At 40.5% G+C, this 23,297-nt stretch overlaps 1 protein-coding gene across 3 annotated transcripts in view; it reads left to right on the top strand.

Annotated features, from left to right (window-relative positions):
• Positions 1-23,297, top strand: part of unc5a (unc-5 netrin receptor A) — a 124,334-nt gene that overhangs the window by 49,998 nt on the left and 51,039 nt on the right. For all 3 annotated transcript variants that reach the window (XM_034121004.1, XM_034121003.1, XM_034121002.1), the window contains exon 2: positions 12,773-12,985. In XM_034121004.1, coding sequence (XP_033976895.1) covers positions 12,773-12,985 — 213 coding nt within the window. The remainder of the gene's footprint in view (positions 1-12,772; positions 12,986-23,297) is intronic.

Here is a 23,297-nt window from a genome sequence, read left to right as displayed (position 1 = left end):
TGTCCTTTTTTAACAGAAGACCGTTGCTAGAAGCTGCAGCTAGACTGCAGAAGCATTAGTTTTTTGTTTTTGAGGATGGAACAATTTCACACACAGATATAGGGAGGCTAGACCTATACAATTGATTTATTTTGTGTTATAAATTAATGTCAAGACATTTATGCTATTGATTTCTGAAGCAATTTCTGCATGTATTCATTGATGAAAAATAAGCCATGTGCAGTAATATAGAAAATTGCATCGGGATATCGAATCGAATCGGTGACAGGATAATCGTAATCGAATCGTAAGACCAGTGAAGATGCACAGCCCTAGCAGGGAGTAGAAAAAAACCCAGAGCTGTTGCCATTGTTGAGGGAACTCAGGAGAAAGGTCCACTGTGCTCCACACGTACACTATAATAACAAAGCAGACATGCTGAATTTGTCCTCCAAAGTGTTTTTTATTTAGTGTTCACTATATACACAGAAGACCGATTGAAAAGCACATGTCTCAATGGGAGCATCTCAAGGACAGCTTGAAGAATCTGTGTATTGTGCATACGGCTGTAGCCCCTCTGCAAAAGTGAGTAAGTGAAAACACGAAGCTGACCATTGTGATAGAAAATTCAATTTCCCTCTGCCTCAGATGAGCCCACTGCAGCTTGTTCTCTGTGTTACAACAACTGCACTAATGACTAAGTTGTACTGTCAGTGGCTTGAAAACAATGCATTTATATTTGAACTGGGTATACTAAACCGCTTACCGTCCCAGAAAACACATTTATGGTGATTTTTCTGGCAGATTTAGCAGAAAGTCACAGCCTGTCGAGCAGATATAACTGTGGGCGGCATCACAGTCACCTGCTTTGCACGGGTGTAAATGCAGTTTGACAATTTCTAACTAAACTTGGAAATGTTATTACATTCTGACATTTTTAGCATAAATTATTTTCAATTTTGTATATGTTGAAACAGCCACCGCACAAGTTCATTGTGATGAAATGTCATGTAAGTTAACAACAGAACTAAAACCTTAAGTTTCAAACATCATCAGAAGGGTCACAAAACACAAAAATATACAAACATCATACCTTTTTGTGGACTGACTGACCATCTTATGTCATGTCCACTACTCACTTTATGTATATTCTAAAATGAGATTTCTAATATGATCAAATACAATTTGACGAGAGAGCAGAGAAGCAAATAAGAAAGGAGATGGAGATTAGAATTCGCAGCACCTTCTGTACAATGAGATTAGCTCCCTTGTTATCAGACGGTGCATGTCTTCAGCCCTTATTTGCGGCGAGGTGTTATTAGCGGCGTAGCGGCGCTGTCCCTCCTCATCACGTCGGCTGTCTGAAGATCATCAGTTGCAGTCGCAGCCCAGGAGGAGGATCCCTGTGCGCTGCTATCTGCCTCTCACACACACACAGCCTCTTGTCCCCGATACAGGAAGAGAGTAACTAAGCATATTACTGGAGCACTGACGTGGTTTTGATGTACTGAGTATTTGAGTATCAATGTTTGACACTTCATACTGTCATTTCATTATCCTTACAGAGAGAATAATAGTTTTTTCTTAATCCATTACAAGTGTATTTACAGCTTGCAATGCAGATTAAGACTTGACATGCATGTGAAACCATATCAAATACAATGCATTTCTCAATTGTCACTTACCCAGGAGTATTTGAAGCAGTTAGCCTGAAAACCACATAACATAAAAGAAAGTGCTTCATAAAAATGATATTGTTCAGAAGGAGTATTTTTACTTTTGACATAAATCTGTTCACCTTCAATTAAGTGTAAGGTTGTTTGTAGTAAAATATTTAAACTGCAGGGCTGTTTTATTGTTTTCCTATCGTCAACAAATCCCATGAAAAGGCTTAAGCCAACAATAATTTGATCCTCCGAACAAGTATATTCTTTTATCCAAAGACAGAGGAGCTGTGACACTGCATGACATGTTCCCTCATTATCATGAATATGGGCACTATAGTTTATTCAGTCAATCCCCCATGCACTGCTGCGGGGCCATCAATACGCTGTGGCTCACCAAAAGTGTATCAATCCACATCTTAAAAAAACAAGCATAGTGAATTCCTTCTACAATAACGTTAGCCTAAAACTACTACTACATTATTTCTTTAGAAAATTATTTTGGTTTTGTTTGTGACCTTTATTTCAGAAGCATCCTTAGTTGAAACAAATAGCCTTGCCACAGATAGGAGGTACAAGTAAGAAAATATGAAGAGAAAAATGTGTAGTTTTGCTCTTTTATGGAAAGACCAAAAACTATAACAATAACCTAATTAACTAGCGCCAGGCTTATTTTTAAATACTACTTCCACCATTGGGAAATAAACGGTACTTCTGAGTGAATACATTCTATTGCTCCTCCTGCTAATGACAATATCTTGCTTTCCCTCCAGCTTTTCTGCATTAAAATTGTATAAACCCTCCATGCTATTCATCGTTGAACAATTTTAGAAAAAGGTTTTAATGAATTAGATAAAATACATTTATTCTCCCTACTCTAAGTGTTTGAGGCTGTCTGTCTCAGGAATAGGGGGTTACTTTGTGTATGCATCAGCAGTCGGGGCATAAAGTAGCTTAAAGCCTACAACATTACATCTGATCTGCAGGGTTGCAGAGAACAAGCGCGGTTCTAAGTGTGGCATCATCTCTTCCTCTCCTCTCTTATACCAGCTTCAATGTTGTTAAAGCAAAAATAAATTGGACTGTCTTGGGGAAAAACATCAGCTCTAGTACAGGAAAAGATTCTTTTATTTGGATTGCTCATTGAGCAGCTGGTTTTATTCTCATCCTATTTTTCAGTTTATTTAATTTTCACCTCATTGCCCACTGTGAGCCTTCCACAGTGACTGCACATTGGTCTCCATGATTATGGTTATTATTCACTTATGGCTGTACAGGGTTGTTTGTTCGAAGGGTGTGATTTAATTTGCATCAACCTTAATTTACATCACTAGGTGAGAAGTCGTCTCCATATTACAGGAGTGATTACCAATGCATAGATAAAGGTCAAGAAACGCGAGTCATTCTCAAGCAGGACGCACACGAGTTGTTAAACCAGCTGCCATCACTGGGAATTCACCGGGAAATCTGTGTTGTTTTTTGCATTAGGAGGTGTGAATGTTACATGTTGCTGCAGTCGCACACTCCGAGCTCATTTTATTCAATAGTTAGTGCTTCATATGTAATTTGACTCCCTCAAATTGGCTGAGCAAACTCAAATTCATTTTGTGAGGTACGTAGATTAACCTGAAATGGAGGAGGTGGTGTGTTCTGAGTAATGAAAGATGTGCTTCTTCTAAAACCGATTTGTATTCATGCATTGCTGAATCACAGACGCCAGCGTGTCTCTGCTTTCGGTTGTGATGTCAGGAGGACTGGATGAGCTGAAAAACAAAAAAATAAAAATGGAGGGAATAATCAGAAAGCTGTTCTGGTTGAAATGAGTTTCCCTGTGATCGCTGCTTCTGCCTTCGCCTGATACTCTAAACACACGTGGAGTTCAGAAAGTCATATCAGATAACCAGCTCTGCCTTTTTATTTCTAGTCGGTCACACTTATCTATATCATTCCTTGTTATATTTCTCTTTCACGTCCGGAGCCTCTGTATCCCTCAAACATGTGTCATCGTGGTACACACATTGTTTTTTGTGTCACGTGCCACATGTCTGCAATTCTAACGGTTTGCTGCATTCATCTTCTTGGCATGTTCATGGATTAGAGAGGCTGGAGTTAGCATTTGATGTTATTTTCTGGAATAAGAAAGATGAATACAATTTTTAAAGATGTGTTTTCATGGCTCATTACCTGAGCAAAAACGATTGTTAGCCAGGCTAAGGATGGCAGTGTCCACCTGTTGGTTATACCAACACTAACATTTCTACGATTGGATGGATGCCATTAAATTGTGTTTTTCATTCATGATGCCCTGAGAATGGCTGCTAATGACTGTGTGATCACTCTCGTATCACAGACTAATGCAACTTCTATCAACCTCTACCATACTTTGCATTCAAATAGCACATATTAGCTAAGATGGGATTTATAAGTATTGGTGAGTGGCAATAGTCGACTTGTTTTTTTTTAGCTTGCAATTGTTCAGTAAATATTGAGTCCTTAACATGTAGGACACGCATGCATTTAGTTTAGTTCCCATAATCCTTGCTTTTCACAGACTAAGATCTCCAGGGGCAATGAAGGCTCATATTATGGCACTAAGCTGTGGAAAACAAAATGCAGTGGCCTTGTTGCAAAATCTTTTAATGATAGAACCTAGAGCTAGCTCCAAATGTCCTTAAAAGTTGTCAGATGATGTTATACACTGCAAGAGGAAGAGAGCCCATGTGCTGATAAGGAGAGCCGTGGACTGCCATCATGAGCAATGGGAATACATAGCAATGTAATATATTTAAATACATTTCTTTTTTTGTTTGTTTATGGACTGAGAAAGTCACTACATTTGTCACTAGGAGTAGCCTGAGGAAAATGCACTTTCCAGCACTTGAAAATGCTAAAAGGTTGTATATAGACTCTTTCACATGAGATCTGTAATTGGATGTGTTATTTAAATAATAAAATGCCATTTAAACCTGGTATCAATAAGCCATTTTGTCATCTAAATGTTTCCCACTTCGTGATTGCAAAATCCGTTTAATTTAATACATTTAGTGGAGCTAAGACACTTGCCGACCACCATGGCACGCCAAGGTGACAGAAAAACACTGGAGACATTATTAGTATTAACTTTATTAAATTCTCAATGAGTTTCAATCATGTCTTGACTTTACACTATACTGTTACTGAGCCCAGTAGCTAAAGCTGTCATGGATACAGAAAGTGCTGGTGGCTTGTTAAATAGTGTAGGTGGTGCCGGCATACTGTAACAGTAATTAGAGTTGAACAGGTGATGCTTTATCTCTGCCTTGTTATGGATCATATCTCCGTGTTGTGTTCTAATTCTCCGTCTGATGCGGAGGAGCCTCCATGCTCTGTCACACTAATTAGATGGGCCAAGTCATCCCCCATTTCTTTCCTCACCACTCTTACACTGCGTGGAGGGTAAATGATGAGCCGCGGTGGAGGAAGAGAGAGGAATGGGCAGGTTGACAACACTTTGACAAGTGTCGCAGAGGGCCTCACGTTTACAACGATTTGTGTCAAAAGCCTTTGGAACAGAATGAGTAACTTCTGCCGAAATCAGCAGTTATACACCCTGCCGCTTTGTCATCTTGCCAAATTGAACATGTTTTTTTTGGACGCTCTCTAAACTGGTGTATTTTCTGTGTGGACGCTTGGCATATTGTGAGCTACGAGGCCAGCTGAAAGAGAACATGTTTTATCTAATTGCAAAGCTCTCAAAGTAACGATTGCAATTAGAAGTGTTTTTGTTCGGTTGTTCCAGCATCATAAACAATATAGATTTCCAGCAATAGTGACAATTCATTATTTTAAGGTTTATGGCTTTTGATCATTATGGCAATCCGCCCTGCTTTCTGCAGTCTGAATTGTTGTATAATGCAGAGTGTGAAACATCTCGTATAAGCTCCAGGCATATCCGGTAATTAAAGGATTAACTTGGTAATCTAAATTGTCTTGTCTTTAACTTCCTGCTTCTTCCTATTATTTCCTAACATCCATTTCACAGATTTAAAACTGCCTCCTATCCGTCTGCGTTTCTGTTCCTCCCCATTCCTGCGCTTCTGTAATCAACTTGCTTGCGGATAACCTCGTTTCCGGCTAAGCGCAAGGGGACGACAAATCCACGAGCGTGTGCGTGTCTTGGATGGAAAAGACTGCAAATGCGTCTGCCCCTCCCGACAGCTCAGGATATCTTCAGCTCCTTTGAGGATTGCGTGTAGTTATTAAGTCAAATTGTGTCTGAATCTCTGTGACTCTTTTGGAAAAACATGCACTGAACCGCCTAACAGGTGAAGCTTTGAAGAATCTGAGATATTTAAATACTGAGTGCTAAAGCATTTTGAATCTAAAAAGAGTTAAATATATCAAGTATTGTGTGCACAAGCCTCACTGTGGTTTGTGAGTCTCCCCAGCATTATGTAGCCTCATGATTCATATTTTACAAACTCCTGCAGAGGGATCTTTCAATTCTGTTTTTGTTTCCGGCTGAATATTTTGTTAGTTGAAGTGACCTTTTACAAAGAGGGTAACCTAATAGCTAACCAAAGCTTCAGAAATAGACTTTCAAGTTTCTGAATGTCTTCTGCCTTTAATATTATTTTGGAGAATAGATTATTTTTAAACTCAAGGAAGAGCACATGTCTAAATGAAATGGACCTTGATCTTTGCCATGCTCTGGGTGTGAATTATGCATTTTTTTCAATTCAAGTTCTTCATCTCTTGTGGTGATTAAAAGTGTATTTCTTCGTGTCTTATTACTCGTACATCATTTTGAAAGGCCTACAATATGTCATGAAAGAGGACAGTATATTTGTAATTTGTGTAAAATAGCCAGAGTAGTGTAGTCACTGAATCATGCATTGCAAAATTAAGAGTTTTTGGCAGATTCACAGCCAGTGATTGAAGCAGGGGTTCAGAAAAGGGTTTTGAATCTGTCTTCTGTGCGTGGAAACACCTGGAAGTGAATGTAGACAAAGCATCAGCTGTGGCACTCGAGTGATGAACGTGAATCCGGAGACCCTTCGTCCACACAGTGTTAATGATGCATCTAAGAATAGGAATGTGGCTTCTGAATCACAGGTCTCAACGAATAACGATTAAAAAGGAAAGAGACTTGTGTCTCGTGTTAGCGCTCTTGCTGTTATGTACACAAATCATGCTTCCAGCGGCTGATCTTGTTAAACATCACTTTCAGCCATTTATTCACACACATTGCACAAACTCCCACATTTGCACAGACAAAAAAACTCACACACGCAGACTCTGTCACTTAAGCGCACTTCTTAAAATGTCAGCTCTATTACGCTGACAGGAGCTTAGAATGGTGTCATAGGTTTCAAGGCAAATGCGCCTTTCAAGAAGGCGTCGCCTTGAAAGGCGAGCAAAGCGAAGGTATCTGCGCTGGTGGCAAAGGTAGACGGCAGAACGTTTCTTCCCTGCTTGGACCCCCCTGCTGAGGTGTCGCTTGAAATAGATGACAGGAAAACATAAATAAGAATCAACAAACCGGAATCAGCAGATGTGTAAACTCCTGTTCAAAGGTGCAAGGCTCATTAATGGTGTTGCTGTGCACCGTATTTACACAACTAACAGCTCTAACTTTTTATTATTTTGTTTAACGACATCACTCAGCAGCATTTAATCATTCAAAGGGCTGCCTGTTTAAGTGGATATGATTTATGTCATAGACTTTTGATGGCATTTTTAAAAAAGGTGACCAAGAGACCCGAGCTTAAGGAAACGCATCTATCTTGGGAATATTCTTGTTAGGGAACAGTGTAGGCAGCGTGTTATTAGTGTCCTGGACTAATATATGCACACAGATGTACAGCTCTGCATCAATGTGCATGCTTAGCAGACCATTTTTTTATTCATTTAAACAGGAGCAGATTGCAATAACGTTGTGTGTGGCATGTGTGATGCTGATTTACTTATTCACCACACAGCCCCCCCCCTCCTTCTGTCCCTTTCTCCCTGATTTTTTTGTTCTTTCTCTTAAGCCTCTCGCCATCCTTCACAACTGATGCAAATGTGATGGGATGAAGTTTGGGTTGCCATGGGTGCCATCTCTCCTACATGTATAGAAACGGGCTCAGATGCATTAAATAAACAAGTGTGTTTTTACAGCCAGTGATTGATGGTTTCCCAGACCACCCTTAATAACCAGGGCTATTGTACTGTATCTGAATTGGTTGGCTTTTGAGGGTTTCTCTCTAAACCTGCTGGATTTTTTTTTGCATTCATAATTCTGCATCTATCATTGATCCAGAGAAAGACAAAGCTGTTTGTGAGCAGCAATTTCCTTTTTTGCATGCCTGCGATCTATATTTTGTGTACGTGAGCATGTTTTTTTTAGCATCTTGTGTGTGTGTTCAGCTCCATGAATGTGTACTTTGTATGTTTGACAGAGAAAGAGTGTGTGTGTCTTAATGAAGAATGGTTGTCTCATTGAAAAATGTATTCTCTCAATACAAGACATGTGGAGGAGTAAATATTTGTCATCTGTGGACAAACATACATCAGTCAGCAGTGCTCCACATTATATATGATGGTGGATAGAGGTTTTTTTTCTGAAAAAATCCCATTTCTGCGTCTTTCCTGCTGTGTTTGATCATTGTCAACGTTAATGTTATCTGAGGCTTATTGAAAATAACCACACAATAACGCTTTTGTTTCCATGACACTAATGTACGTCCATTACATTTGGAGTGATTACAATACATGAACTCAATGGTTTAAGAGCATCCACCAACAGAGTGGTTGTACAAATTGAACTTGGCTTGTTGTTAATGGCAGCTGAACATGAAATGGTTTAATATTCCGGATAGTGATTTTAATTGAATTAATTTCAGAGGACTATGTAAGGTGCTGATGGTGTCATAAAACACTTGTTATGGCTGCTGTTCATCACTGTGATGTAAATGATGCCCAGTGATTGCTCAATGATGCTTTCCTTCGGGACATGATGTTGTAAAAAAAAAAAAAAAAAATGTAATTGGTTCCAAAGGGCACCCGGTGTGTTGGTGCCATGAGGGAGAAACACAAAAGAAGGTTATTTTCTCTCCTGCTATAGTTTTTATCCCTGCCGACATCCTCATTCTCCGGTGCACTCAGCAATTCTGTTCTCCAAGTGGATAATAAGGAGTCCAATATTAAAATAAAAAGTTTTAAACAAAAGGAGATAACACAAGGAGACAGTGTGGGGACCGCTGACACGAGCAGAGGAGGGAGGATATCTGAAGAGTTTAATTTCAAACATGAGACTTGAGATTTGTGTGCATACAAATGTTCCTGGAAAGTGATACAGTGAGTGACTGAAGATGGATGGTATCAAGACGTTTACAAAGCTGCAACACTTGTGGAAATCTGACCCTTCATGCCTTTACATTGGTCGGGGCATATATATATATATATATATAATATATTTATATATATATATATATATATATATATATATATATATATATACACACATACTGAGCTAACAGGAAAACCATTTTTTTAAACACACACATATTTTGATAGTCTTACACTGCAACACAACTTCATTAATGTTCTTGTCCTGTGGACATGCTTGTCCCCATGACTTGGAAGTTGAGGAGTGGTCAGCCAAACACATGGGGTCTGTGCGCAGAAGGAAATCTGCTCTGGACATCATGGCTCAGCTCACTGACAGCTGCTGCTCCTCGTGTGTGTGTGTGTGTGTGTGTGTGTGTGTGTGTGTGTGTGTGTGTGTGTGTGTGTGTGTGTGTGTGTGTGTGTGTGTGTGTGTGTGTGGTGTGTGTGTGTGTGTGTGTGTGTGTGTGTGTGTGTGTGTGTGTGTGTGTGTGTGTGTGTGTGTGTGTGTGTGTGTGTGTGTGTGTGTGTGTGTGTGTGTGTGTGTGTGTGTGTGTGGTGTGTGTGTGTGTGTGTGTGTGTGTGTGTGTGTGTGTGTGTGTGTGTGTGTGTGTGTGTGTGTGTGGTGTGTGTGTGTGTGTGTGTGTGTGTGTGTGTGTGTGTGTGTGTGTGTGTGTGTGTGTGTGTGTGTGTGTGTGTGTGTGTGTGTGTGTGTGTGTGTGTGTGTGTGTGTGTGTGTGTGTGTGTGTGTGTGTGTGTGTGTGTGTGTGTGTGGGGACAGACAATTGTCAGGTCACAACCTAATGCGTGTCTTTAAAAAAAAAATGTAGACATGTATAAAACCATTCTTCTGGTTTCTTTTCATGAAAATGCTTGGTACTTATGCAATGTTTACTGGGCCCTAGCAACACATCCAGCATGGTGCATCAATTAAATCATCTTCACTGGCTGAATCAGCAAGGGAGAGGTTTTTCATCTTGTTTGTGTGTGTACTAAAACATCTGGCAATGGACTCTACGCATTTGACAAATAACAGCAGCTGACTATAATGCAGTGCCCATAGTCCTGCTGTATGTCCATTTGATTTGTGCATTGACCTGCAACAAGTCTGTTAAGTGGCTGATACTCCCTGTGTGCACGTGTGCCCGCACGTTGACTTTGAAGTACATTATGTTGTGACAATAATCGAAGCCAATTTACAACGCATCAGCCTTCCATTATGGGTTTGATATAAAGCGGTGCGTGACTAGAATCCCCTCCCATAAAAGGACAATTTACTTCTCTAAAGAAATTACGTGTTTAACCTCATTAACCTAAAGTGCATGTACTAAAATGGTAGTCTAGCCCCCACCCCTTGTGACACACACAAACACACAAACACAAATTGGAAACCTCATCAGAAGTTGAGAGGTCATGTTGAATGTGACCCTTGCAAATGAGCATCCAGCGGTGAGTTAACATTATCAGGGGCTCATCTCGCCGCTCTCGCCTCTCGTCAGAGTCTCAGGTGGCGCTCGCTTCACTCTGTTTCAACATCATCCGTCCTCTATGTGATGATTAACCTGTGAGGTGAGTCTCACCCATTGTTTTAGTGAGCTGTCTTCTTCTGTCTGCCGGGAATACAGAGGGTCAGCCCCGGTCGGCTAATGGCCGTGGTCACAAAGCTGGAAGCCGCCGTCATTAAGACCAACACACTTTCAAACAACCTGACCTACTGGTCCCACACTGTTTATTAGCAACGTTTTGGCTCTCAGTTAGAGCAATTATACTCACCATTCATGATGAACTGTGGCCTTTTCCTCAACACCACGAGACAAGAAACACACACTCGCATACATAGTAAATATTGTCAGGCAGTTGTGTTGTTCTGAAAAGGGAGCTGCCACATTAATAACATTTTCTTCTCTGCAAATGTGTTTCAAAAGAGAAAATGTGCTCGGAAAAGGGGAAAGTGTCAGCGAGTGATGTATGTCGTTCATTGGACACAGAACATTTAGTTTCCATTAAGAGTTAAACATGTACACGAAACATTAATGGGGTTCAGCGGCAGCAGCAGTGGCATGCTTCACTATCTCATCCTGATAAATTAGCAACTCAGCACACAGGGGTAAAAGAAAAATAGGAGAAGAAAGAGAGATATTAATATAATGTGCAATGGGGGAGGGCCTGACAGATAATGTCTTTGTCCAAAAATGGGTGTTTATGATGCAACGTTATAGTATCCCTGACTTAGCTTGCATCTGCAAGCTGCAAGGATGAGCGAAGGCTGGGCGAGGGAGGAGAGGAAGAGAGGAGAGAAAAGTCAGCACTCGTGTTGCAGTTTCATTATGAGAGATGTGGACTCCCATCCTCTCCTGCTGCACAGGGAGTGATGGAGCAGGTTGTTAATGCCTGGTCTGTCAGCCATATTGGATTAATGGCAGTAAATTAATATTACACTCCTTTTTAAAGAGGTTTTATTTTGGGATTTACTGGTCTCCCCTGAGTGTTGTTGGTGTAAAGAGGTTATTTCCCTCTTCCTCCTCCGGTCCGCATCCTCTTGCTATCTCTCGCACAAAGCTAATATGTTTAGAGAGCGATACTGTGTGCATGGAGGAGGGATATGTGCGCTGTAGGCTTCATTGTGTCACTCAGCATTTGTCTTGGACATTTCTCAGGGAGCGTAAGAGTTTGCCGTAAATTGCAGCATTGTCCCTCTTAAGAGCAGGTCATGTATCAGCGCTCAACAGTGGTGGGAAGTAACTAAGTACATTCACTCAAGTACTGTACTCAAGTACATATTTGAGGTTACTGTACTTTACCCAAGTATTTTCATTTTGTATTATTTTTACTTCTACTCTTTTTGTATTTTTTTTTTAAACCAAATGTTACATTTTTACAGGTTTATTTACTAGTTACTTTTAGAAATTCTGATTTTGACACACACCATACTTTGGTAAGTATTATTTGATATAGACTCAACCATTGAACATTATATTTAAGTAACTAAAACAATGAGTGGGTTAACAGAAAATGAATTGCTAGGTATTTAGCTGAGACGCTTATTGTTCAAAAAGCTTTAATGGTTGCAGCTTCTTAAACCCAAAGATTTGCTCTTCTGCTTTACATTTTTTAAGAACAGACTTCATTTTTTTTAACTAAGATTGTACTTAAATATTTTTACTAAAGTACCATTCTTGATTTAATAGTTTAACTTGAAATTGAGTATTTTTACAGTGCGATACTAATACTTTCACTCAAGTCAAGAATATGAATAGTTTTTACATTACTGGATTTGTATCTATCACATGTCCTGTATGCCTCAAGGAATAGCACAGCTTATATTTTATATATTTATTTAGCTAACGTAACCCTAACTATCCAGCTGTCATTCATCTCTACCCTCCCTGCCTCTTGCCCTGCCTTGCTTAATGCGGTTAGACTCCTGGTTGAAGAGCCGTATAACATGCTGTGAAGTGTCCCAGTCGCTGAGACGATATTTATGGCCAGCGTTCCATCAGCGCTGATGTTAAAGGGCTGTGATTAAGAGCTGAAGTTAAGACCTGGACTCCATACAGCATACAAGGCCAAGCTCTGTCACTGCCAACTTATTTCTGTCTCTCTTTTCTCCATCTGTCCATCTGTCTTCTTCTTCCTCTTTCATATGAATATGTATGAATTCGCCAAGAACACTAAATCTCTGCATTAGATATTTGGTTGAACTTGAACATCTAAAAGCGTTTTTGTATTTGGCATCTCTAGAAAATCACTGACTTTTTTTTCCTTTTTCTTCTCTAAAGGCTCCGAGCACGCCACAGCAACACTCCCCGCCGCCTTCAATGACCTGCTACCTCACTTCCTGGTGGAGCCAGAGGACAATTTCATCGTGAAGAACAAGCCGGTGACTCTGACCTGCCGCTCCACCCCAGCCACGCAGATCTACTTCAAGTGCAACGGGGAGTGGGTGCACCAGGACGACCACTTGATCGAGCGGACTATCGACCCAGCCACAGGTACATGCAACACAAATCTGTTTCCTATCTCAAAAAATGTAGCTGCTAATGTCTTTATTTAGAGATTGTACCTGTTCAGATGCTGTTTGCTGGGAAATGTGCAGCTCCATAGATATATTATGTAAAGTGTTTGCGTGCAGAAACTAAGATTTGCAATTTGCCAGTGATTACTGTGCTCCATCAGGCTCTTGGCTCATCCTCCAGCATATTTATCCTGCCATTCTCATAATAAGCACATTGGTTTCAGTCTCAGAAATCTTCTCAATCACCTTGGAGACCTGTTTATTTTTCTCTCTGTTATGCTGCAATTCCCCGCCTCCGTCATCAGTGTCACAAACATGTATGACACTGATGTGCTGTGATTCAGCAGCAATCTGCAAATTCAAACCTCCTATTCACAGCCTGACAACTGATTGGGAACGAGAAACGTTGAAATGACAGGGATATTTCAATTTTTTGGAGCAGACACGCACACAGACACACAAGCCGTTGCACACTCTGATTTGTTGCCAAACATTACACATGCATAATAAAGATAATGGACATAAAGGAGAACTACACAAAATCAAAAACACACAGCCATCAGCGTGTGCACACACATACACAAAAAGAGATAGAAAGGTGTTTAAAGCAGGAACGTTTGAAGGGAAATGTAAGCAGGGATGTATCAATTCATATGCACACTTGGCATCTTTGTTTTTAGATAAAGAGCTTATTGTACCAACATTTTCTTCATCTGGTCTTCAGGGTTTAGAATAAAAAAATGTAGCAGCTCACTGAATGTGGGAAGTTATTGTAAAATGTCACAGAGGGAACTAACACTTAAATGTTGATTCAATCTGACACTCTCATAGGTCAGAATATCAGATTCATTTAGCAGATGAACACAAATATTGTCCCATACTGAGGATTGCATCGCTGTTTATGCTAGCTTTTTTTCTTAAACAATTCATGTAAAGTTTATAATCTCTGCTGCGTGATTAACTTTGAGGCATGGTGAGTGATTTAATCCTAAATTCCCCAAGGTACAGACGCTTTTTTCTTCAACAACAGAAGAGTCAAATGTGGCTGTGTTCCTGTTTGTTTGTTTGTTTTACCTTGTGTATTAGGCCCAGCCTTTGATGCTAGGGTCATTTTGGAATAAGGCTCTTGTAGATAATGGCAATAAAAGAGTATACAGAGTTCATTTGAGTTCCTGTTTTGGTGAATAGCAAGTGAACACATACTGTAAGGGAGCACTTGTGGATTTGGATCATTAAGAGGAGACTCTGTGAGTCAACACTGATACAATAAGACCAATTCATAATGCTATGTTCCTACTTGTGTTGTTTCAATAACTGTTCCGCTCTGTTACTCTCTGTGGATGTGGGGGGTGTTAAAATGAAGTGTTGCCAATATCAATTCTTGTGGGGAAAAAGAGAGATTTTATCTAGTGAACATTTTAAATAATAGTTCAAGTCTATTCCCCACACGTAAAAGCTTGGCACATGTCATACAAGTAAAGTAAAAAACTATTATATAACGTTTCTGTTGGCACGTACATTTCTTGTATTGCAGCAGCCTGGTTCCCAAAGTAGATTTCTCCTAAAACCCTCCAACTTAAATGCCATGTATTTGTATGTATATGTATAGGACAACAAGGTGTGATGCAACCGTGCACAGTGAGATCTGTCAATTGTTTTCTCTTTTGATTAATTATGTCTTGGATTCATCAATGAAATATTAGGTTTAATACGATATAAAACAGAGAAAAGCAGGACATCTCCATGTTTGAGAAACAGCGCTTTCTGCCATGTTTCCAGCTGGATTAATCGATCAAAATCAAAATAGTTTGCAATTATGTTTCTGTCTATCCACTTTATTAGTTAACTGAAGGTGACAGCTTAAATTCTTGTGTTTAAAATTCCTCCAAACTTTAATAGACGATAACCTTTAGAAGTCTAACTAGGACTGTTTTAATGTCTGAACATTAACAATTTTTAAGATTCAGAAATATTCACGCTGTGAGGGAAGGTTCCTCTCTGCCTGTCTTCTCACTTCACTTTCTGCTCCACACAGAGGCACAACTAGGAAAAGAGGCAATGTCTTGGGAGGAAAAAGAGATCTGATTTCTGACCTGCTGCAGTAACATGTTACTACAGAACATTCTCTGATTACTGTGTGACCTGGTTTCCCTCAGTAACCTTTGTATGGAGGTGCATGTAAATGCACGGATTGTATAATATACATGTAATTTGTAGCAATCATCGTAAAGGGTGAACCTTGTGGAGTCGGCGGCCTACTTTGATACGATGAGTATGAATCGCGTTTATTCACGAGCTAAAGACCACGCTGTGCCCCATAAACAGCAGATTTATTGGGAACATCACATTACCAATGTAATGTTGCTGCGCCAACATTTAATGATGATGGACCCTTTGTTGTGTTGTTATGAAGCGGTAAAGTCAGAGTTTATTTGTCTATTAAACAAATCTGGCATGCCGGGTGCCGGGACCCCTGCAGCAGCGAGGGGCTTCGTCTTTAGGAACCCTGTGAAGTTCCAAGGACTCCTCGCAGCTCTCCACCTCGCTCTGTGGTACGCCGCCTTTGAAGATGAATGTGTCGTGTGGGGCTGTTACCAAGGACACGTGGTTGTCCAGAGGTATGGAGGCTCCAAGGTACCCACATCGATCTCTCAAACGCTTGTGCTGTTTAATGTCAGCACTTCCCTCAGGAGTTTACTGATGGCTCCCTCTAATCCCCTTTTCCTGCAAGAAACTTGTGAGGCGCATACATCCAACTGTGGTGAAGCTGTGTGTGTGTGTGTGCAATACAGGGTTGTCAGGCTGTCCTCTCACTCTGGTCGTCACAGTCACACCGGACTCTAAACTCGTACCTGTTGCCAAGCAACCAGGACTTCTGTCACACCAGAAGCTGCCCGATATCAACATCTCGCCTTGAGGAGGGAGAAATGAGGAGTTTGGAGACATACCCAAGTTGACAAAAATTGATTGACAATTTATACCCAGTGTAACAGTGACAAATCACTTGCTGAAAATAGCCAGCTTCTCTAGAAGAAACTTTGAGAAATGTCCTTTCTGACTCCAAGGGGTCGTCTCGACTCAGGCTCTGCACCGGTCCATGCTTGTTTGCTCCATTTACTAAGACAGATGTAAATACGGTGCACACATGTGACCAGCCAATGAGAAGCCCCTGAGACTCCAGCCTCTGTTCCATTGGCTGGCATGTTCACACTGATTGGGATTCTCATCAAGGATACTTATTCCTTTGTTATGTAAATGAAAGTGCAGCTCGGATCGAGTTAATGCTCTTTATTCCAACAGAAATATAATGAAAATAGCATGTAGACACATCAGAGTCAAGAGTCGCTGCTGGAGACGGTTCTCACATGTGCTCTGCGGTTCTCCGTTCAATATGATAATCTCTTTCTCTTTGATGGATGAGTGGCTCGTCAACAATGGAGAATACATAGTTTGATAGGGCTTAAAGCTACACACATATGATATCTCAACATTATAAATTATTGGATTACAATAAACCATATTGCAGAAATCTAGTCATTGGGCTATTAGTTTTCAACTGCATGTGTAAGAGTTGTTCTTTTTATAATTAGCTATTGATGTTGTTTTGAATAGTTATTAAAAATGATAACCAGCAAGTTGACATTTCATGGTTAAATAAGGTTTAAAAGGTACAGTATTTATTTCCTTCAATTTTTTGCAGTAATCAAAAAAAGCCAAACTGTATCATGATTCTTGTTCCGTCAGCCAAAGTCCTGGCTAATAGGGGCTGCAATAAAAATGAGTTACAAAATAGCATGCGTTCAATAAGCCACATAATCAGAACTAATCATAAATGAGATGTTATTAAATCATTAACCAGAGTTAACACTTTGCAATTGTGAAAAACCCCAAAGCATCAGCACCTTGTTTCTGCACCAACGATTTAAATTCACGAAGGGAGACCAAGCTTAGATATTTTAGACTCTAACTGCAGAAGGATTGCAGCAGATACAGAAAGCTCCTTCACCCACTCTGAGATGCTTACAGTATGATATAAAGATGAGTCACAGCCACGGCATGGGCCAGAATAATGTTATATTTGACCAAGATATAAAAAAAATAGTGCTACAGATCTAAATCTACTGAGCAGAATAACAACTCTCATTTCTACCAACAGTGCTGAGCAGAATCGTGATATACCTTGAGACGATATTAATGCGTCCACTATATTGTTAACACCAAGGGAGCTCTCATTTTAACACCTGTGTGTGTTGGACTGCAAATCACTAGTGCGGGACTTCATGGCAATATTGGACTTTAATTTGTATTATTTTTGTATCAATGTGATAAATAACTTTGAGTTGTTTATTGTATTTCATTTATAGGTTAACCAAAAATTGATATAAATGTATAGTTTTTCAGAAAATATGACCACAATATAACAACAATTTAATATACTTTAGTAGACAATTAAAACCAGTACATTAGATTTAAAGCTCTTAATATTTTTTACTTAAAGGTAGGGTAAGAATGGAGAAACCAGCTCGAGTGCGCTAGAATTTGAAAGTACACAACCGAAAAGAATCTGCCTTTTCCTTCAGACTTCCTTACAGAGCCCCTCCTCCAACACACACGAACGAATGAGGGCACGAGATAAGTTTGTGCACGAGATGGAAGGCTGACAGGCAGGTAGGCCATCCAATTATCTGCCGCGGCCCAAGGCAGATAATTGGACTTTCTTTTTACAGCGCTACGGCTTCCACAGATGAAATATTTGTATATATTTATTGTCAAAGCATTTAATTGATTCATTGCTATCGGGATGTTAAGAGCATTCCATGGAATATAACAAAAAGTGTTTCTGAAGTGAATTACCTAACCTACCTTTTAATGGAACAATTTTTATTATCTGAATAATTATTTAAAAAAGCAATATGGAAAGCAAAATTAATTATGCGAATTAAAAGTCATACCAGCATCCATGTTCCCTCATACAGGCCTGATCACCCGTGCACTCAAAGCATCCTTTTTCTCTGCGGCTGTGACTCCCACTGTCCAAATGAGTACTGAGCATGTTTTTCATCACTAAAGTATATCAAGTAGGACAAAAAATGAAAATCAAAGAGAGCAGAAGCAGAAATCAATAATCCCTTTTTCCCTTTCTCGGGTTAAAGTAATATCAGAAAGGTGGTCTTTTTCAGAGATGAACTAGTCTGGCCCAGCACAGCGGAGGCAATATGCTGCAAACTCCATCCCTGTTCACTCCCCACAGACTCAGACAGACGTCAAAGTAACTTGAAGGGTTTGAATTAATAACTGACCCAGGTCTGAAGTGCATACATGTTTCCTTCTGACTGCTCAGTATTCTCGGCTCAGGAGGTAGAAAACATGACATTCGGATAACCATCTACAGCAGACGTGACCTCTGCCCTCATCAGACAGGTCTGTTTATTGAATCTGATTCAGTGCAGGAAAGACAAAAGAGCTGCTGCCGCTGACTGGGTGTACTGCACACTTACAGTTTGAGTTACTGACACACCTTTGTTTTCTGTGATCGCTTTGGACCTTCCCGCCCCCCATAAAAACACACACTAGTATCCTTACACAAAGGACTCACAACACCCTCACACACAAGCTCCTTTGAACATGGAAAAGAAAGAGATGTCAATTTGTCCTTCCTCTCCTGGTATCAATGTCCGATATCGATCCATCCCAGAGTCTATCAGTTCTCATTACCTGCCCTCAGTAACTTATCTCAATTGTTATGGCTGTGACTGCTTCCAAAGCTCCGTCCAGCGTTGTGTCTCTCCCAGGTCATCCGTTATAGAGCTGGAGAAACGGGAGACGTCTGGCGAGTCCTAATAAAGACATATCCCCTCCGAACAAATCAATGCTGACAGTGTGTTTGCATAGATTAGGAGATTCCCCCACACTATGATTTCTCATCAGACACATGATGAGGAGAGGGGAGATTGGCATTTGAGTGGAGGATTGTTGTACGGCCGGACTGATTTGATTTTGTTTGCATTTCATCTGCCAGGATTGATGGAAACGATTTTGATCCACGCGTCGCATTGTCAAACCCAGCAGCAAACCCTCTCAGGTGGAAAATACATGCATTTCACATTTCTATTTCAATAAGCCTCCCCAACTGCTTTATAAAGATTTGAGGAGATTATATTTTCGTTGTTGATTGAACCAGATGTCGACAAGGCTTCTACAATGAAAGCAGAAGACGATGGAGAAAAAAATCATAAGCTATACATTTGCCTTTTACTTTGTGAAAGGGATTTTTTCTTGGTTTAGAGTGGAATAACACACTATTTTAATAACTCTTTAATATTCTTTTTTAATATACATAAGTCCACATTTCAAAACCCCTTTAAGGGAATACAACCTCCAGCTTTATCAGCACCAACTCCTGTACTCTATCAATCCTCTGAAGTCTAAATAGCGCATATGACGTAGTCAGTAAATCTCTTTAAACCATCTATCACTTTCTGCAGAGAACTAATAATGTGTTATGGCACCACAGGGCCCCTGTGTCTGAAAACCAGCCAGGATTCATTTGTATAAAATATGTATTTCCTGATTGACTAGATCCTGGATTGTAATGTGATGACATATTTAATTTCTGATCAAAGGGGGAGATAAGCTAGGCTAAGCTGTAATGATCTGTAACCTTTATTTTAATACCGCAATACTAATCCATGGTATTATAGCAGCCAATCAGTTCTCCCACTCCATCTTACACCCACTCACCACTCGCGCTGCCCTCTACTTCTCAGTCCTGTATCGGTCAACAACATGGATGCAGATAAATATATTTACAGGAAACATATAGGAGGTCCCTGTTCTATTTTAAGTGTGGAATATGGCTTTAAAGTGGAGCAACCAAAGGCTAAAAAATCATGTTTCAGGGGACCATGAAGAAAAACTGAATTAACTGAAAACAGAGAAGGAAACAATTTTAAATGAAATATCAAAAACGGAAAATGAGTAAGCATCCTCTCCATCACAAGGATCCCCTACCCTGAAACAAATGCTAATTTATCTTCAATTTCACTCTAAATAGAAAGTTACTCATCAGAAAAATGTTTACAAAGGACATAAATGAAAGGGTAAGAAGTAGGGACATTTTCTCAAAGACTTCTATACAATCTGCTGTATTTCTGCTACCAGAGGACTCGTGCTCTGCTGGGTTTTAGAATGCAGGTGTAAAGCATTTCCACATTGGCTTTGCTTCACACTCCTAGGCTGCTGCTTGCAAGCAGCTCACAGACGCTGTTGTCATAATTGTGAGGAATTTAGAACAGAGTCTTCCTAATAGTGTAGGGGCCTCGCAACAGCAATTAAACATGATGTTTAATGGAATGTTGAAGAGCGGCCCTGTCACGATTCAAGCAATGCCGGATAGACCTGTGAGCCATAATCTACTGAACAGAAGACATTAAGACAATCAGGAGGGAAAGGACAATATAGTCCTGAATGAAGAATATGGCCTTGTACCACCTGCTAAGCATCGATCAGTAGCCAGAGGGACTAATTGATCATGCATTATTAGCTGCTTCCCCATAATGGGTCTTGTATTTCATCCTGTCCTTGATTGCGGGACGGAGGGGGAAGGATTTGGCGATGAAGCACCGAAAAACAGATGGCAAGGTGAATTGTTCCTGTGACACATCTGCCAACGGGTTCTATTCTGTTTCTCGAGCAGGTCTGTGTGTGTGTGTGTGTGTGTGTGGTGTGTTGTGTGTGTGTGTGTGTGTGTGTGTGTGTGTGTGTGTGTGTGTGTGTGTGTGTGTGTGTGTGTGTGTGTGTGTGTGTGTGTGTGTGTGTGTGTGTGTGTGTGTGTGTGTGTGTGTGTGTGTGTGTGTGTGTGTGTGTGTGTGTGTGTGTGTGTGTGTGTGTGTGTGTGTGTGTGTGTGTGTGTGTGTGTGTGTGTGTGTGTGTGTGTGTGTGTGTGTGTGTGTGTGTGTGTGTGTGTGTGTGTGTGTGTGTGTGTGTGTGTGTGTGTGTGTGTGTGTGTGTGTGTGTGTGTGTGTGTGTGTGTGTGTGTGTGTGTGTGTGTGTGTCCTTCTAGCAACACACCTCGGAGTGAGAAGGGAGTAAAAGTGGGTTTAATTGAAGCCTGTGTTTGTCTGGCCTTGAGACGACTGCAAGTGTGTTTAGAGCAGCAGGAGTAAGTGAGTCAGGGAGAATTAAAAAGGAACCAGCTGTTCTGATTGATCTCTTCGATACACCCGTACAGGGGCCACACGTCTCGGCGTCTCAGACTCTATCCAAGCCGTATTTAAATGTTAAACTTTGGAGTGGGTACAGTCGGTTCCTTTGAAGTTGGTCTTGCTATGCAGGAATAATGATACATTTTAAACTGCAATTAGTGAAACAAAAGTGGTAAAAAAAAGATAATTACCATTTGTCAAACAACAACGCTGGTGTTCCAATCTCCCACGCGCACAGCCTTTTGTCCTCCCAGCAAATCATATCCCGTGTCAGGCCCATGCTTTGCTTTAGCTTAAGTGTTTTTGTCAGTCTCACAAAAGCTGTGCTCCAGCGGAAAGTTGGAATGCATTCCATACTCTTAGTTGTGTTTTCTTTACACCGTCCAAGTAATTTATTTACACCGTTAGGTAAAGACAGACATGTTATCAATACAGCCTTTCAACTTTTCCATTTGTAGTTGGTGTATGTGGAATTGCATGTGAAGAAAATGCATTTAAAAGTGTGTGTGAGCACAGTGAATTCATCATTTGTAAATGATTATAGATTGCGGTCTCTCTGCTACATGGCCCACATTATAACACGTTTGCAGTAGGAATGATAACAGATTCAAATTAATGTTCATCTATATTTCTGAAGGCACACAGTAGTTTTTGTACCTTTGTTGTGGAAAGCGTCTTGTTCTCAGAGCTACATGGCAATGTCTGCTCTTCTACACCGAGTAAAATGTGTCTGTATGGTGCAATGAAATGCAGCACACGCATTACCCAGACAACTTGTATACCCTTGTGCTGAGAAATAGAGGCCAAAGTTGCAAACTTCTTCGGATTCCACAATGTGCCTCAAAATGTGCCGGTTGGATACAGAATGTATCAGAGGGGGGCCGGTAAACCCCCGTGCCTTGCTATTTTGATTCTAAGCAAAACTCTTTACCTCATTTTTTCATTTGTCACTGTACGATTATTGGATCTTTCAACTTACCTTCCCTGCCTTTGGAAATGGAAGACATGAGTGTTATGCTGCCAGAGAGAGACAGAGTGGGAGTTTGTGGTGTCAATCAACACCTGCTCTGCTCAAATTCGTTTAAAAATAGTGGAGCTGGGGGGTGTATTGAGGGAGCTGACAGCTAAATAGTCCACAGAGATTTTTGATAGGAAGAGGAACTGAGTCGCTGACAGTTAATACTTTGTGTGTTTGGCCCCAAGTAGACTTTCAGTATAGGTATTTTACACAGTCCTGGAACAAACAGCAGCTTACCGTTTAAACTAGAAGCTGCAGGGTGTCCTGGGTATGGGATAGTGGTGACTATTTTATGCTGTGAGGGAAGAACAATAGTTTCAATGTCCTCATGAAGTGCTGTGTAAAATATGGAGAAGATTTCACCTGGAAGCATCACAAAAAACCGATCAAGTGAAGCTTATATAACCAAAAGCATCTTGACCTGTATAGTGCTTTTAGTTCTCAACACAGTCTCAGGTGGGCCCACAGTGAGTGGAGACTACAGCAGACTAATGTGTTCTGCCTCATGTTTCAGGGAGCTAAAACCCAAGTCAATTATCAGCGGCATCCTGCCCACATATAACACTCCTGGCTCCTGTGTCGTGTGGTTACTGCGACGACCACAAACCCTCAAAGAAGAGGATGCAGAGCCGCACGTGTTTGAGGAAGGCTTCTCATCGAGGCGGGTGTTTAATGAGGCATGCTGACAACAGCAAGAGGAGCGGGTCCTGGTCTGGGAGCCATCAGGATTTATATTAATAATTGATTCATTCATGTTGTTTCAGAGTGAGAGTTTGTTTTCTTCAGGTGTTTGTTTGTTTGTTTCCCTTCTGTCTTTTAAAAAGTCTCATAGCAACATGTATGTAAAGGCCCTAAAAAGGCAGAGATGTACTTTTCTGTGTTCAATCACGGCACTCTGCAGAGTACATATTTGCATTTTGCTTGGGTCATCTTAGTCCTTTCCTGCTGTTATGATGAGAAGAAATGCAATAAAGTGAATAGACTATTTTCACCTTCTCTACCAGCCTGTTTGTGTTAGAGATTTTGAGAAAAACTGCCAAATATTTATTGATTACAGCTTCTCAAAT

The sequence above is a fragment of the Trematomus bernacchii genome, unplaced genomic scaffold (assembly GCF_902827165.1).
Source record: "Trematomus bernacchii unplaced genomic scaffold, fTreBer1.1, whole genome shotgun sequence".
Lineage (NCBI taxonomy): Eukaryota > Metazoa > Chordata > Actinopteri > Perciformes > Nototheniidae > Trematomus > Trematomus bernacchii.
The sequence above is the reverse complement of the archived record's forward strand: the minus strand, read 5'-3'. Positions and strand labels throughout refer to the sequence as shown.